At 55.1% G+C, this 16,912-nt stretch overlaps 1 protein-coding gene across 1 annotated transcript in view; it reads left to right on the top strand.

The window, feature by feature from the left end:
* The window catches only part of NOS1 (nitric oxide synthase 1), a 105,375-nt gene that overhangs the window by 25,740 nt on the left and 62,723 nt on the right, over positions 1-16,912 (top strand). The window contains exon 3 of the mRNA XM_012756647.3: positions 11,413-11,539. Coding sequence (XP_012612101.2) covers positions 11,413-11,539 — 127 coding nt within the window. The remainder of the gene's footprint in view (positions 1-11,412; positions 11,540-16,912) is intronic.

Raw genomic sequence — 16,912 nt, 5'->3', positions numbered from 1 at the left:
TTGGAGATGGCCCTCAGCTCCAGGAACAGGAAGACAGAGTGTCTCGGCCGGCCGCGGGACACAGGGCACGGTGCGACCCTCTCAATGGGACGGATGCTTGGGGGCTCTGTTGCCCTGCGCGTCCCTTTCCAGAGCTGGCGGCCAGCATGAGGCCGCGGGGCTGTCCTGGCTGGCGGAGATTGGACGCCTGGTTCGCCCCCGACCAGCACAGGAGGCTCCCGGGGCTAGAAGCTGGTCCTCGGGGGAGCTGCTGCCTCCCAGGGCCCCTGCGGCCGTGCACCAGGGGAGGTGGCACCTTCTTGTGCCTTCCGGGTACCCCGCAGCCCGTCCCACTCAGGGCACTTAATCTCCAAAGCAGCTGCAGGATGCAGAATCGCAGGCGCTGGCCTTGTCCGCCAGGAGGGATTAGAAAGTTTCTGTCCCCAGGGGCTGCTCCTAGGCGCCACCTCCGCCTCCAATGCACCCCCTCCCTGAGAAGAGCAGCAGGGAGGTGGGACGGGCAGTGGGGGCCCTGCCTTACCGTGCGTGGGCACAGTCCCCTCCCCGAGGGCAGCCGAGCCCCGACTCTGTCGAATGTTCCCTGCACGCGACTGTGGCTCTCCGCTGGGCGTGGGGCGGGCACACAGTGGCCGTGTCGGGACTCCGGGGCTCCGTTGCAGTCACCCCCAGCCACCTGGGTAGCCTGCGTCTCCGTGTGTGGCGCGGAGCCCCCCCTGCCGTAACGGGGAGCTGAATTGGTCCCCTCCCCCAGCCGGCGGTCGGGGACCCTCTGCCTGTGCGGAGCAGGAGGCTTGGGTGTGATTCCCAGCACGTCCTGGGAGCCGGGCCCAGGGGCCTCTCCCAGCGCCGTCTCAGGGCAGCCATCCCCTGCCTTTGTCCCCTGCCTTTGTCTGCCCAGCGATGAGGGAGGGACACACCGGTCTGGCGTGGAGTCCCCGCAGATCTATGTTCCCAAACGCCCTGATCCCTTACAGCTGTCCCGGTGACCCTATCTCATGCTCGCCATGAGGTGGTTTGACCAACAGCAGCAGGAAAAACCTGCTTCCAAGGAGGTAAAATTTGGCAGAAAGTGGCCCAGGGCAAGTACAGAGCTCTGGGAAACTGACTTACGACTTACATGAGTAATTCTAAGGACGAGTGATATTTATCAGTAGTGCGTGTCCCCACCCCCCCCTCAATGGCTGGCACCTGGGTCGGACTCAAAGCCTAGTTTTTTTTGTTGTTTTTTTTTTTTTGAGACAGAGTCTCGCTCTGTTGCCCAGGCTAGAGTGAGTGCTGTGGCGTCAGCCTAGCTCACAGCAATCTCAGACTCCTGGGCTCCAGTGATCCTTCTGCCTCAGCCTCCCGAGTAGCTGGGACTACAGGCATGCGCCACCATGCCCGGCTAATTTTATATATATATATATTAGTTGGCCAATTAATTTCTTTCTATTTATAGTAGAGACGGGGTTTCGCTCTTGCTCAGGCTGGTTTCGAACTCCTGACCTTGAGCAATCCGCCCGCCTCGGCCTCCCAGAGAGCTAGGATTACAGGCGTGAGCCACCACGCCTGGCCTAAAGCCTAGTTTTTAATAAGGTGTTTTTCTGTTTGTTTTGTTGGGCTTATATATATATATATATATATATATATATATATTTTTTTTTTTGAGATAGGCTCTCACTCTATTTCCCCAGTTGGATTGCTGTGGCATGATCATAGCTCACTGCAGCCTTAAGCTCCTGGGCTCCAGCGATCCTCCTGCCTCAGTAGCTTGGACTACAGGTGCACGCCACCACGCCTGGCTAAATTTTTCTATTTTTGTAGAGACGGGGTCTCGCTCTTGCTCAGGCTGGTCTCGAACTCCTGAGCTCAAGTGATCCTCCCGCCTCGGCCTCCCAGAGTGCTGGGATTACAGGCGTGAGCCACCGCGCCCGGCTTACAAATATTTTTAAAAGCCCTTGTTTACTAACCAGAAGCTAATTCATGGATATAACCTATCCAGTGTAAAGCCCTAACAATAAAATTAAGGAGGTGGCATAAAAGTACCTTATGATATCAAAGGCCTGTCATTTAACGTCCCAGCGCTCGGGCATGGCTTCACGGCAGTGGTCAGATGTTTGCGCCTAAACATAGAATTGTTGCAAACACAACAGTGTCAAAAGCAGACTGACACAGGTGTGTTGTTCTGGCAACTCAAATGCCACCAGCAGTGTCGCCTTGGTGATGCGGCTTTCTGAAACGGCGAACGACTTCTGATAAATCAGTCTTTCCTTAATTTCCCCAATAGCTGCATGCATGGAAAATTCAGTCTACTTTAAAGCCACGTACAAGAGAGAGCTGGGATGGCAAGCCAGGAAGTTCAGCCTGCCTTTAAGGTCCCAAGGCTGTGTGGCAGTCAGACTCTTTTCCCTGTGTGGGTTTGCCCTGGAGCTGCAGGACGGCCACCGCCCGTCATGCCACCCCCGGCCCCTTCTGATACCAGGAGCGTCCTGACTTCCATCGTTGAGACAACCAAAAGTACCCTCGCCGGTTAGCCAAGAATCAGTGCCCCAAATCAGGACTTGGAAGCCCAAAGACAGAATGTTCTTTTGGGGTCACTCTGGGGCCTGGGAGGCTGGGGGTGACTGGAGCACACGACTTCCTGGAACATTCTCGTCCTCCTAATGACCTCTCTGTCCAGCTCCGTGTGGGGGTGGGCATCCCAAATGCAGGGTGCAAGGTGGCCAGCAAAGCCACCCCGCTGGCCTGGGCCGCAGAGCGCCCACCAGGCCCGGAGCCCCACACTCAGGACACGCTCACCAGTCTGTGGCTTCTGCTCGGTCATCCCTGGCTCACAGCGATGCCCTGTCTCTCCCGCCACCCTCATTTTCCCTCTTCCTTCCCTGTCCCCTCTTGGGAACGGATTTACTCTCCCGCCCCAGCCCCGTTTCCCACGTGGGATATCCCTGTCGTTTGGGGGTCATCCCTGTCGTTTGGGGGTCATCCCTGTCGTTTGGGGGTCGGGGCTTTTATCTGGGGGGAGAGAGGTGATAATATTTATTCTGGAGACAGTCGCATCCCAGAAGAAAGGTGGCCCCAGCAGGCAGTGACAGCCTCAGAGATAGTTTGAAGAAGGGAGTTGGTGAATCCGGAAGCTTCCAGCACCTTCTGCACCAGGGAGCGGTCGCTTTAAAACGCTGAACATCAGACAATCCAGGTTGCTCAGCTTGCTGCCCTGAGGGGGGCGGTTCGGAAGAGGTCAAGGTCCCGGGTCCAGCATCCACCTGGACCAGCAGGTCAGCCCCGGCCTGCACTCCGAGAACCCTCCCACTTGCAGGGCACTGGGTTAGTCACCAGGGGCCGTCACAGCGGTGACCTCTTCAGCGACCGTGTGAACTCTGCTCTGTAAGTAGGATGGACGTGTGGTTTGAGCCCCCTCTTCTAAATGAAATGACTTAGGCTCAGAGAGGGGTAGCCACTTCCCCAGGGCTGCACAGCACCGGCCACAATTTCTACCTAGAAGCCCCCATGACGAGTGTTGACAATCAGAGGGAAACCAAGAGAATGTGGCTAGAGGAACAAAAGTCAACTTGAACCCCAGAGCATCAGAGGCTGGAGAAGAAGGCTCCTTCTGGGTCAAGCCTGTTTCGCAAGGACTATGTTAATGAATTCATTTGCTCTTCCCAGCACCCCCTTTTCCTGATAAGGAAACCGAGGCTCAGAGAGGCGTGGCCACTCAGCTGGCAGACAGCAAAGCCAAGACGGGCCCCCAAGTCCGTGTTGCTGACTCTACCAACTTTGCAGATTGCACTGTCGGCCGCAGTGCACTTGGCTTCTACCCTGAGGATGTCGGGATATTTTCTCAGAGTCTGAAAGGGAAACTGCAGCCCCAAAATGCCATTTCCTAAAGACAGCCCCCGCTCCCGGGCCCGGGACAACAAATGCAGGTCACCCTGGGGGATGCCCAAGTCCCAGCATCATGTCCTCCCCGGCCACTAAAGGCCCCTCACGTGCTCCGTGGTCCTCACAGGCTCTCTCCCACCGTCTGAAAAACACACCCGTCATCCTGGGGCATCTCCAGTTCTTCCAGCATTGTCATCGATGGTATTTATTGGTGGGGAGGAACTGGAGGGAAAAGGGACATAGTGCAAAGCCCCGTCCTTTAGCTGAGGCTGGTTTCCACCTGCAGCTCTCACCCTCGAAGGCCCACTCTTGCTTGACCCATCCCTGAATCCCCCTAGTTGAGTTCGGAGCTTGTCACAGGGTGAGCCCCGCTGGAGAAAAGGAAGGGGGAGGGAGGAAGGGAGGAAGGAAGGAAGGAAGGAGGGAGGGAGGGAGGGAGGGAGGAAGGAAGGAAGGAAGGAAGGAAGGAAGGAAGACAGGGAGGGAGGGAGGAAGGAAGACAAGAAGGAAGGGAGGGAGGAAGACAAGAAGGAAGGGAGGGAGGGGGAAGGAAGGAAGGGAGGAAGACAAGAAGGAAAGGAGGGAGGAAGACAAGAAGGGAGGAAGACAAGAAGGAAGGAAGGAAGGAAGACAGGGAGGGAGGAAGGAAGGAAGACAAGAAGGAAGGGAGGGAAGGAAGGAAGGGAGAAAGATAAGGAAGGGAGGAAGACAGGAAAGAAGGGAGGGAGGGAGGGGAGGAAGGAAGGAAGGAAGGAAGGCAGGCAGGCAAGAAGGAAGGAAGACAAGAAGGAAGGGAGGAAGGCAGGCAGGCAGGCAAGAAGGAAGGAAGGAAGACAAGAAGGGAGGGAGGAAGGAAGGAAGGCAGGCAGGCAAGAAGGAAGGAAGGAAGACAAGAAGGGAGGGAGGAAAGAAGGAAGGAAGGAAGACAGGGAGGGAAGGAGGAAGGAAGGAAGACAAGAAGGAAGGGAAGGAAGGAAGGGAGGAAGATAAGAAGGAAGGGAGGAAGACAGGAAAGAAGGGAGGGAGGGAGGAAGGAAGGAAGACAAGAAGGAAGGGAGGAAGGAAGGAAGGAAGGCAGGCAGGCAAGAAGGAAGGAAGGAAGACAAGAAGGAAGGGAGGAAGGAAGGAAGGAAGGCAGGCAGGCAAGAAGGAAGGAAGACAAGAAGGAAGGAAGGCAGGCAGGCAAGAAGGAAGGAAGGAGGACAAGAAGGAAGGAAGGAAGGCAGGCAGGCAAGAAGGAAGGAAGACAAGAAGGAAGGGAGGAAGGCAGGCAGGCAGGCAAGAAGGAAGGAAGGAAGACAAGAAGGGAGGGAGGAAGGAAGGAAGGCAGGCAGGCAAGAAGGAAGGAAGGAAGACAAGAAGGGAGGGAGGAAAGAAGGAAGGAAGGAAGACAGGGAGGGAAGGAGGAAGGAAGGAAGACAAGAAGGAAGGGAAGGAAGGAAGGGAGGAAGATAAGAAGGAAGGGAGGAAGACAGGAAAGAAGGGAGGGAGGGAGGAAGGAAGGAAGACAAGAAGGAAGGGAGGAAGGAAGGAAGGCAGGCAGGCAGGCAAGAAGGAAGGAAGGAAGACAAGAAGGAAGGGAGGAAGGAAGGAAGGAAGGCAGGCAGGCAAGAAGGAAGGAAGACAAGAAGGAAGGAAGGCAGGCAGGCAAGAAGGAAGGAAGGAAGACAAGAAGGGAGGGAGGGAGGAAAGAAGGAAGGAAGGAAGACAGGGAGGGAGGAAGGAAGGAAGACAAGAAGGAAGGGAGGAAGACAGGAAAGAAGGGAGGGAGGGAGGGGAGGAAGGAAGGAAGGAAGGAAGGAAGGAAGGAAGGAAGGAAGGAAGGAAGGAAGACAAGAAGGGAGGGAGGGAGGGAGGAAGGAAGGAAGGAAGGAAGACAAGGGAGGAAGGAAGGAAGGAAGGCAGGCAAGAAAGAGGGAAGGAAGACAAGAAGGAAGGGAAGGAGGGAGAAAAGGAAGGAGGGACGGTGGGAAAACATCCCGCCCTCTGCTGGCCCCTCAGCCTGTGGCAGTGGCCTCAGCCCACCTTCGCACCCTGGGGTTCCTACTCCGCACACCTGGGCCGAACTGAGCGAGCCTAGCAAGACCCGGAGCCCCTACCCCGGAGTAGGAAGATAGAGGCTCCATCTGGGCAGGGGGGACACAAGGCTCACCCTCCCCCTTGACTCCCTCTCCTTGTGTGCGGGTTCCCTGGGGACAGCGGCAGTCTCCCCTGCAGCTGTGGTCCTCCTCCGGCAACAGGAAGACGAGGGGATGACTGTCCCCTCCCCCCGAGATACCCTCCCCGTAGAGGGAGGGCGGCTGGCTCAGGGTTTGCTCAGCAGGACGAGGGCTATCAGAATTCTGTCCGTTGGCGCTGACCTTGGAATGACAGCGACAGTGCCATTCGAGCACTGAGTCAGGAGTCTCCTCCCAGGCCGCACTCGGCATATCGCATGGCATGGGGTCCCTCGGCTGGGGCATCTTTCGGCTAAGGGACTGAACCCCAAAACTTGGCCTTTCCACCGAATCTCAGCACAAATTCTCCTTCTCGTCTTGACCGCGGGAACGTGGGTGGCCGCCCCGTCCATCCCCTCTGGGGTATTACCCTGGTGTTGTGCCTTCTTCCGATCTCTGTCCCTGCCCTCTTGTCAGGGGGGCGCCCGCCCTTCCTCCTGGGGAAGAGCTATGGAATACGCCCACCTGCCCGCCCACCCGCCAAAAACTGCAGGTAACCACAAGGCTCCTGGTGGTTCTCCCCCCACCTCCCTCTTCTAGGGGCACGGGATCACATTTGGGGGCCACGAAGGTAACCCCAGGTAATCTGCCCATCTCATTAAAATCCCATCCCACCTGCAAAGACCCTTCTTCCATATAAGGAAACATATTTTTTAGGGCTCAAGGCATGAGGACCCAACATCTCTGAGGCCGAGATTCAGTCTACTGCACTCATCCAAGCATCGAACAGCGCTGTGCCCAGGCCCTGGGCTGACCACTGGCCGTCCCCGCCACCAACCCGGGTGTCTTACTGGACTGAGTCCAGTGGCCTTGCCCCTCCTCCTTCTGCCTCAGCCTCCCGAGTAGCTGGGACTACAGGCATGCGCTGCCATGCCTGGCTAATTTTTTCTATATATTTTTAGTTGGCCAATTAATTTATTTCTATTTATAGTAGAGACGGGGGCTCGCTTTTGGTCAGGCTGGTTTCGAACTCCTGACCTGGTGCAATCCACCCGCCTCGGCCTCCCAGAGTGCTAGGATTACAGGCGTGAGCCACCGCGCCAGGCCTCAAAAAGTGGTTTCTATCGGCTTCCCGGCCTGGCGCCCAGTGGCAGGGCCTGGGCCAGGCTGCCGTGGGCTCTCCATGCAGCCCAGGCCACCCGTGGACCCCGCTGGCCTGGGCCCTGCGGGCGTGCGAGTCTGAGAACCCGCCCAGCTCCTGTGATATTAGTGACTACGAGTCTTGACTGTGACTGAGCTCGGAGACCCTCACCGCACTCCTCAGCTGCAGCTTTGCGACACAATTCCTGCTCTCAGAAGCATACTTTTGGCCGGGCCCGGTGGCTCACACCTCCCACTCTGGGAGGCCGAGGCGGGAGGATCACTTGGGCAGCTCAGGAGTTCGAGACCAGCCTGAGCAAGAGCGAGACCCCACCTGTACAAAAACTAGAAAAATTAGCCAGGTGCGGTGGTGCACACCTGTAGTCCCCGCTACTCAGGAGGCTCAGGTGGGAGGACCGCTTGAGCTCAGGCGTTTGAGGCTGCAGTGAGCTGTGATGATGCCACTGCACGCGACTCAGAGCGACAGAGTGAGACTGCCTCAAAGAGAAAAAAAAAGATACTTTTATATTTAACAAGAGTGTCAAACCCCCACACACCTGCCCCGCGCATCCACACGTGACGGAATCTAGGAGGGAAGCTTCGCAGAGACCCACGCCCGGTCTCCACGGCCCCGAGTGCTCCCAGCACGCCTGCGCAGGTAGGGGCACAGACCCACGTCTGCCGGGCGCGCAGGGCAAGGAGAGGTGGCAGTCGAGCCTGGCGTCTGCCGGAAAATGCAGGCCGGGCCTCCCGCCAGGGCCAGCTGCTCCTCGTTGGCCTCCGTGCCTGGCCGAGCCAGAGCAGGCGGCAGCCCGGCCTCCCCTCGCCCCGCACCCAGGCCTGGCCCACCTGCTCCCTCCGGGGTCCCCGGGCTCCTCCAGCGGCCAGCACCGGGCCAACCCACCCCCGTCCGAGCTTCCTGTGGGGACCCCCGCACCCCGCCCCTCCTGTGCTAGGGGTCGGGGGCCCCAGCTTCCTGGAAGCTTCTGCTAGAAGGAACTGGCAAAGCTCCCCAGAAGGTTTAGAGATGCAAGACCGGCTCTTGGCTTGGGCATGATCACCTAGCTGGCGAAGTGGAAGAAAAAGGATTCAGTCTAGTTCTTGCCAGAAAGCACAGAAATCGCTTGCCGGGAGGGAGGCAGAGCGCCACACCTGGCCCAATGGGGAAGGAAAGGAGAGTGGGAGGGTGACATTTCCAACCCAGAAGGAAGCGGGCTGCTGCCCGCCGCTGAGTCCAGGCCAGAGAGCTCCAGCACGGGGCCTGTGGGCCACCCCGGGTGATGCTCCCTGGCTGGTGCTCCCTGGCTGGTGCTCCCGCCAGTGCCATTCCAAGGCGCCCCCCCTCCACTCCTCCAAGTCCCGCGGGGAGGGGCTCAGCAATCTGAATTTTAACAAGCCCTGCGGTTGAGGTGGCTACACCCTGAAGTTTGGGAGCCACCCAATGTGACCATGTGATAGTTCTGGGGACACTGGTCCACCAGAATGCTGAGGGTGCCGGGGGGGGGGGGGAGTGGCTTTTGCACAGGGGTGAGGACACCCGAGAGGGGTGGGTGGGAGCGAGTTCCTCAGTCCCATCTGGGAACAAGGGACCCTTGGGCGGGCCTGGAGCAGGGACGGGAGGAACTCAAAGCAGGACATTAGAATGCTCCGCTGCGTCTCAGCGGGGAGGGGTGTCATTTTGCTCCCCAGAGCACATTTCGAAATGTCTGGGGGCATTTTTGGGGCGGCCTCATTCAGCAAGAGATGTTGGGTCACTTGTTCTGTGGCCTCTGGCTTATAGGAGCATCCTAACCAATTTTACCTGCTTTTTAAATTTTTTTTACAAAAGGAAGGATTTGGGCCGACTGTGCATCAGGCCTAGTTTCAAACCCCAGCTCTGCTGTCTGCTCGCTGTGGGACCTCGGGAAACTCATGCAACCTCTCTGGGTTCAGTGTTTTCAGCTGTGAAATAGGGCTTTTAGTGTCTGCCGAAACTAAGTGAAATAACTTCGGTGCGAGTACCTGGCATGTTGCAGAGGCTCAAGATGCAGTTTTTGAGATCCCCACGTGTGGTCATGTGAAGTCACAGGGTCAGGGGTTTGGGGCTGATCGGGAGGCGAGTGACATTCGGGGCAGCCCTCTCCGCAGACGGTTCCTCTGTTTATCACCACGGAGGTGAGCCGCTGGCTTGGGAAATGGCGGTAATCAGGAACCACTCTGGGGATGTTTCGGTGACATTTTAGAGAGGGCAAAGCAGAGTGTCCCTCCTGACACTCACGAACCTCTGTGGGCAGAAGTGGCCATGATGTGGGCCACAGGGATGCTGTGGAGCTCAGCAAGGGGGGGCCGACGGGCCCGGGTGGGGCCACCGGAGGGTCGTGCGCTCCGAGCTGGGGCCCTGGCTTCTGGTTCTGCCCAAGTGACTGTCAGTGCACCAGACTGGGGGACGGAGAAGTCCCCGGAGCTGGGGACATCGAACGCAGGGCCAGACAGGGGCCAGCCTTAATGTCTGGGACCACAGCTGGGGCGAGCCACAGAGCAGGCGGCACCCCGCACGTTGGGGAAGAGACAGACACCACAGTCAGAGCGAAACCAGGCGGGAGGCCCAGAAGGAGGCCGGCCCGCAGGAAGCGGGAGGGCTGCACCCAGAGGGTGGGAGGACACGGGGAGGCGGGGCAGATGGGGCCAGCTGGAATTTGGTCCCCGAGCCTGTGGAACCCGGCTGAGAGAGCCTCCCCTGGGCCTGCTAGAGTTCAAGAGCAGGGAGCCGGGAAAGCGCGGCGGTGCCGGGTCAGGCTCTAGCGCCAGGAACAAGCCTGGGTTGGAATCCACTGCCACGCGCTGTGCGACTCAGGCTAGTGGCTTAACCACTCTGAGCCGTAGTTTCCTCATAGGGTGAGGATTGTGAAGATGGCGATGGTGGCAGTGAAGACGCTGAGGGTGGTTGTAATGAAGAGGAGGAGGAAGATGATGATGATGGTGGTGATGACAATGAAGATGACAGTGTGATGAAGATGAGGGTGATGATGGTGGTGATGATGGTGGCGCTACTGATGAGGACAAGTTGGGTGATGACGATTATGAGAATGACAGTGGTAATGATGGTGGTTGTGGTGATGACCATGATGATGATGGTGACGAAGATGATGATTAGTGGGATGTGAACATGGCTGGAATGTTGGTCTTGGCCACTGACAAACTACGTGACCTTGAGCCTTTTAGCTTCTCCCTGCCTCCCTCACCCCATCCGTAAAATGGTGGTTAACGGCCACTGCGAGGATTAAATGGATTAAAACACATGTAAAAGGCCGGGCGCTGTGGCTCACGCCTGTAATCCTAGCTCTTGGGAGGCCGAGGCGGGCGGATTGCTCGAGGTCAGGAGTTCAAAACCAGCCTGAGCAAGAGCGAGACCCCGTCTCTACTATAAATAGAAAGAAATTAATTGGCCAACTGATATATATATAAAAAAAAAAAAATTAGCCGGGCATGGTGGCGCATGCCTGTAGTCCCAGCTACTCGGGAGGCTGAGGCAGAAGGATCACTCAAGCCCAGGAGTTTGAGGTTGCTGTGAGCTAGGCTGACGCCACGGCACTCACTCTAGCCTGGACAACAAAGTGAGACTCTGTCTCAAAAAAAAAAAAAAAAAAAAAAAAAACACATGTAAAGCATTGAGCACACAGTAGGTGCTTAATAAATGCTAGCTATCGTCATTAATAGCACTATTGTTTTTGTTGCCATGTTCCCTTTATTTGCAGAATCACTTTGCGCATCCTGGGCTGGCGTTGCTCCAAGCCCAAAGCCTTAGTCAGGGTGCAGGCGATGGCTTGTCACTCGGCCACAGGACTTCCCTAACTCTCCCGCCTCCTCCTTTTTCCAGCATTAAGTGTCCCCGGCGTGACGCTGCTCGGGGCTCACAGTCCGTGGAGTCCTGCCAGGAGACGGGCCTCCTGTGTCCTCAGACCCGTAGAATGGGGCAGGGGTGGGGGGAATGAGAAAAGTCCGTGTCAGGGCCATCCTGAAACAGTGTCCACAAACACGGGGACGCGCCAGCCTTCGAGGTCTGCTCGGGCGACCTCACCTTTGTGCCTAACCCCTGGGGCTGCCTCCCACGTGTCACTGGCCATCCTCAGGTGGCAGCAGCCGGGTCCCCAAGGCTGTCGGCGCTACGTAGAGTCACGAGAGTGGGCCTCCACGTTCTCGGGACTCCCAGATCCCTGCGACCAGCGGTCACCCCTGAAGGCTCCCGGTCCTCACCTGCCCCCTCCTTGCCTTTCAGAGACTTGGACGGCAAGTCACACAAACCTCTGCCCCTGGGCATGGAGAACGACCGCGTCTTCAACGACCTGTGGGGGAGGGGCAGCGTGCCCGTCGTCCTCAACAACCCGTATTCGGAGAAAGAGCAGGTGAGTGTGGGTCCCCCGGCCCGCCAGGCGCAGAGCTGCGGCAGGGCAGCCACACCCCAAGCTGTGTTGGGACGCAAACCAGCCACCGGGGCTGGAGAGCGTGGGAGGCCGAGGCTAGGAGCGCTTAATAAGTAGGATATGGATCTTGGCTTTGTTTCCTGTTGCTTGTGAGCTTGCCACTCTTCAAATGTCAGTCCCGTTTCTACCCAAAAAGCCGCTCACGTGGTTCCAAATTAAAAAGATATGAAAGAAAGGATTTCTCTCTCTCCTAATCCCAGCCGCGTGGTTTGTCTCCCCAGAGGCAAGCAGTATTAATGGGTTTTGTGTGTTTATTTGTCCATATTTTATGCCTAGACAGACAAATATACACACATGTATTATTTTTTTACACAATGAGAGCACATGACACACATTGTTTTACAACTTGCTTTTCTACGTACCAACATCTCTTGGAGGTTATTCCAATTAGTGGGTAGAGAGGGTCCTGGTTCTTTTTCATGACTGTGTAGTATTCCCATTGTGTGGCTGTGCCGTAACTTACTGAGTCAGTCTTTCATAATGGACTTTTGGGCCATTGCTAATATTTTTCTATGACCGTGCTGTAATGAGTGGCATTGTGCAGATACTTCAGTTGTCACCTGGGCATGGATATCCATACAATAAATTCCTAGAAGTGGAATTGTTGGGTCAAAGATCAAATACATTCGCAATTTGGGTGGAAATTGCCAAAACGCTCACCTTAGGGGTTGGTCCAATCTTACCAGCTAAGTAGGAGAGTGATTGTTTCCGCACAACCTCGCCGACTCTGTCTGTTATCCAACTTTTCAGTCTTTGCCCATCTGTTCAGATGTGTTTTGACAGCTGAGTCTGTATCGTTTTCCAAGAGTGGCTCGATTTGGCTGGAGATCAGCGGTGTCTTCTCCTCACCTGCCTGGGTAGCTGGCAGCCCGGGCCGGAGCCACGCTAGGGAGGCGTGTGGATTTCCACCCACCCTCTACCTTGCCGTGAAGTCTGGGCAGGAAGACGAGCAGGAGGTCAGAACAGGGGGTGGCCCAGGTCACTCAGCAGGTGACCACGGGCCTCCTTTTCCTTATGTTTGATCTATGGGTAGCACCTTTCGCTATCAGCTCATCTGGACAAAGACTCAAGGCCTCTCTGCATAGCTCCAGAGGGGGAGGGTGGAACATTCCAGAGCCTTGGTGGAAACTGGCAGCTGGCCATGAAGACAAGGACATCCGGGATTCCATGGTGGGCCAGACCCACCGTCACGCCGGCTGACCCTCTGTCCTGCCCGGCAGTGATAACTAGCAATGTTTGGTAGAAGAACCAACCTACCAAGGCCACGTTGTGAGCGCGAGGGAACTACCGTCTATTGATAACTAAATGAACAAATATAGCTTAAAAGTTTTTTATATTTATTTTCTTAATTGAAAATAAAAGGATATTGCCATGCTATGAGCTCTCCCAAGACGAAGGACAGAAAGAGGCAGCCTCAGGCCAGATCCATGCTGTAGACCTAAGTCGTTAGGTCTACACTGTATTGTCCTAAGAAAGAATTTATAGTTATATTTTAAATTTATTGACAACGTTTCAAATTTTTACATAAATATATCTACAGCTTCTCTTAAAATTGTGCACAGTCTGACCACACTGAGGCTATTTTCTTACGGGGCAATGATCTGTATAGGCTGAATAGCAGCTGCCCTCTCTACACAGGGTGGGACTCTCCAGTTTGCCACAGTCCCCACCACTCCCAATCGTCTCTCTCTCTCTCTCTCTCTCTCGTGAAGGCCAAGTATCCATTGTCATGTATGATACCGTGTTTCCCCGAAAATAATACAGGGTCTTATATTCATTTTTCCTCAAGAAGACACCCTAGAGCTTATTTTCCCTAGGGGATGTGTTTTTGTTTTTTTTTTTTTAAGTACGGTACAACAATCTACATTGATTCAAATAGAGTGAAGTCGTCTTCTTCTGGAACATCATCATCACTCTCCAAACCCCGAATTCCATCCTGAATTTCTTGCGACTCTATTTCCTTTGGAATCATTGGCCCCGATCTCTCATGTTGAGCAAAAGAGCTCTCATGGGGCAGATGAGAAGGGCTGCTCGTCGTCTTTATTGCTCCGTGACAAAATGCATGGGTTGTGCAGACGAGATGTGGACCCGCGCCCATCACCAGGTCTTATTTTCAGGGTAGGGCTTCTATTGCCCAAATGCTTAGAAATCCTACTAGGGCTTATTTTATGGGTAGGTCTTATTTTCGGAGAAATACGGTAGCATTAGTACTGTTGATTGTCTTATAACTGTTAGGACGAAAGTTACATCTTTTCGTGTCTACCTCTTTTCTCTAGGTGGCAGGTAAAGATAGACCAAGAGGTTGACATGTTTCAGGAAAGATTTTTGTGAAAATGAAGCCTATTTTTATGCATTTCATATGCCACCAAGTGTCATGTTTTGAAGTCACCCAGCCTGCTTTATGGATTTATCTTACCTCCCTGCCACCTCTAGGCATCAGAGTTTGTAGGTCCTGGTCTGCGGTGGCCATTGAGATCTGGGTTAAAGGGAAGAAGCAGACGGGGCCCTGACCCCACAAGACAGACACCGGAAGTCTGCAGAACTGCACGACATTCCTGACACTGCAGAAATCTGAGCCATGGCAGGACTCTGGCCATTCCGTTTCCCGCCATCCGCCTCAGTCAGACAATGGCGACTTGCAAAACTTAACCTTGAACTTGAAGCCTGATGAAGGGGGTTCAATACCGAGAACAGGGCAGGATCAATAGAGGATCCCTGGCCTGCTTTGCAGAGTGTTGTGACAAGAGGACAGGGAGAGGGACTGCAAACCTGTCCTAGGGCCTCTGCTAAAATGGAAATTCCATTTTCTTGGAAAAGGAGAAAAAGACCTTAAAGGAGCCAGAGGGGAGGAAAGACCGAGTCTCCAAGGCCAACTGAGTCTGCCGAGGCGTTTTAGCCTCAAGAGCTCCGGGGAACACGACAGACAGGCCAGCGGGGCTTGGGATTTGCGCCCAGCTTTGCTCAATGTGGGATTTGACCCGAAAAATTTCAAAACCACGGGCTTGCAAAATCATCCTGGCTCTGTTGTCTGAGGTCGAATTTTCCAAATGCCCCTCAGAGCTGTCAGGAGGCAGGAACCCAGTGCTCAGTTTTGTGTGAGCCCCGGCGCCAGAGCTAGGGAAACTGCCCGGGGACCGCCTGCTAGACGTCGCCATGGGCACAGGCTTCAGAGATGTTTGCCGGGCTGAGCAAATTAATAGAAAACTCAGTGTTCTTCTTTCCGTCCTGAAAGACCCGTTCCTATACTTAGCCTCACCTCTGCCTGCTCAAAGCCACTTTACCTGGCGCTCCTGGAATCAGCTTCCGTCCTCCCAGTTGTAACCCACTTCTACCGCTTGTTTAAACATCTGCGGGGGGCTGAGCATTGCTAACGACACAAAGAGGGGCTCCCGCCGCTGCCTGCTCTCCTGAGTGTGGAAGACACAGGTGCAAGTCTCAGCTGGGCAGGGCGAAACTGCAAGGACTGGGCAAAAGGCAGCAGAGCACAAGTGAAGCATGGTGGATGCAGGCTAGACATGAGAAGGAACTTCCTGGCTCAGAAGACTATTCGCTCCCAGAGGATTAGTGAGGTGTGTCCCTCTGCGGGGGCCTTAGAAGGGATTCCCACCTTCTTCAATGCTCTAAATTTAAAGAAATTTAAAGAAAGTCTAAATTTAATGCTCTGAATTTAAAGAAAGTCAGCCACAGAGGCAGCTTCTGTTAAATCAGTCTCAGATGGCTGAGATCTTTATCTGCTGGTCATTTCTCCTGCCAACAGCCTCGGTCATCTGTGGCTGGGGCCAGTGAGACTCGAGTCCCCTGTCATAGAGCACAGTGACCCTCGCCTTTAACACTCCCTTGCAAATTGCCTCTGGCCTGGGGTAGTAGATAGCATGAATCAGGTGAGTCAGCGCCAGTCATTCGTCCAACATCTGTCACGAGCATAGCTCTGGGGTAGAAGTGAGGGTGAGCAAACATCTCCTCCCTGTCCTGGACACCCCCACGGATATGTGTGTGGGGAAAGACTCATACAAGGTGCAATTAATGTCAACACAGAGAGGGACATAAAATGCAGTGGGAGCATAATTACCTCAGCAGGCCAGGACCAGGAAAGCTTTACCTCCCAGAAGGGACATTTGCCCTGGGGTTTGAAGATCAAGTAGGAGTTCGCCTAGAAGGCAATGGAGAAAGGCATTGTAGTATAAAAGTGATGGTCGTGGCTGACGCAAGGTTGCATATTTTTCTCTTGCTAAAGATCATGATTAGTCCTCTGAGGTTGTCTTGGGTGCCCATACCACCTGAGACACGTGGAGTTTTGACACCATTCTAATATTTGACACCTTATCATAATAGTCATCTCAAGTAAAATGCCTTAGATCAATAACATGAGAGACCGCCATTCCTCCATGCTCCCCGCGAAACTCTGGGATTTGAATCAAGCCCTTCTCAGCCTCTGTTTCCCCCGCCTGCCTAGTTTGCTTTCCTAAAGGAGAAGGGTTAGAACTTTGCCCCGTCTGGGGACAGAACATCTATTTTCAGATGCTAATTAAGCATCCGTCAAACCTGTAGTGGGCACAGGGGAGATGGGTCCGGGCCCCAGGAAGTGGCATTTCCACGTGGGTTTTTCCTTTCTTATCCGGCCTTCCCGCTGCCTTTGCCCCTCTCCCCAGCCCCTGGCCGATAAAGGCGGTCGGGGGAGTCAGATAAATGACCGTGACGTGGAAACCCCTCCCCCATTGCCACCCCTGTCGCTCAGTCAGTGCAACGTAATGGCAGTGACTTGTGCCTCCTGGGCCCGGGCTGTAGGAGCAGGCAGGGAGGAACAGGACAGCCTCGAGTGGACAGGGAGGACCTTTGAGGGCCTGCGTTCCGAGCCCAGCTCTGTTGCTTCTTCCTTGTTCATCTGGGGAGAGCCACGGGACCTCCCAGAGCCTCTGTTTCCTCATCTGGAAAATGGGCTGCCAGGGCGGGCGCCAGGTAGGCCTTTACTAAATGTCACTCAAAATGAAATGAAGTTGGGCATGATCACTGCCCTGGAGGGGTTCACAGCCGGGCCGCCCCCTCTGTTTAGTACATATTTGCCTGGGCTTCTGGAAACTTCTGGAAACCTCCACTGCCAAATCAAGCTGCAGACAGGGATGCACACAGCAGCCATCAGATTGTGATATTTGGGGTTTCAGAGACTCTTGCGCGGAACTCACAGGCAGAGCCCACGTGGTTGGCGGCGGCAGCCTCCCTCGGCTCCGTTCAGGCGACATCTCGGGGCGCCTGTCGGCCACTCCCGTCCCTGAGTCTCTCTCTAAGCATTTCAGAAAC

This window comes from Microcebus murinus, chromosome 22, assembly GCF_040939455.1.
Source record: "Microcebus murinus isolate Inina chromosome 22, M.murinus_Inina_mat1.0, whole genome shotgun sequence".
Taxonomy (NCBI): domain Eukaryota; kingdom Metazoa; phylum Chordata; class Mammalia; order Primates; family Cheirogaleidae; genus Microcebus; species Microcebus murinus.
The sequence above is the reverse complement of the archived record's forward strand: the minus strand, read 5'-3'. Positions and strand labels throughout refer to the sequence as shown.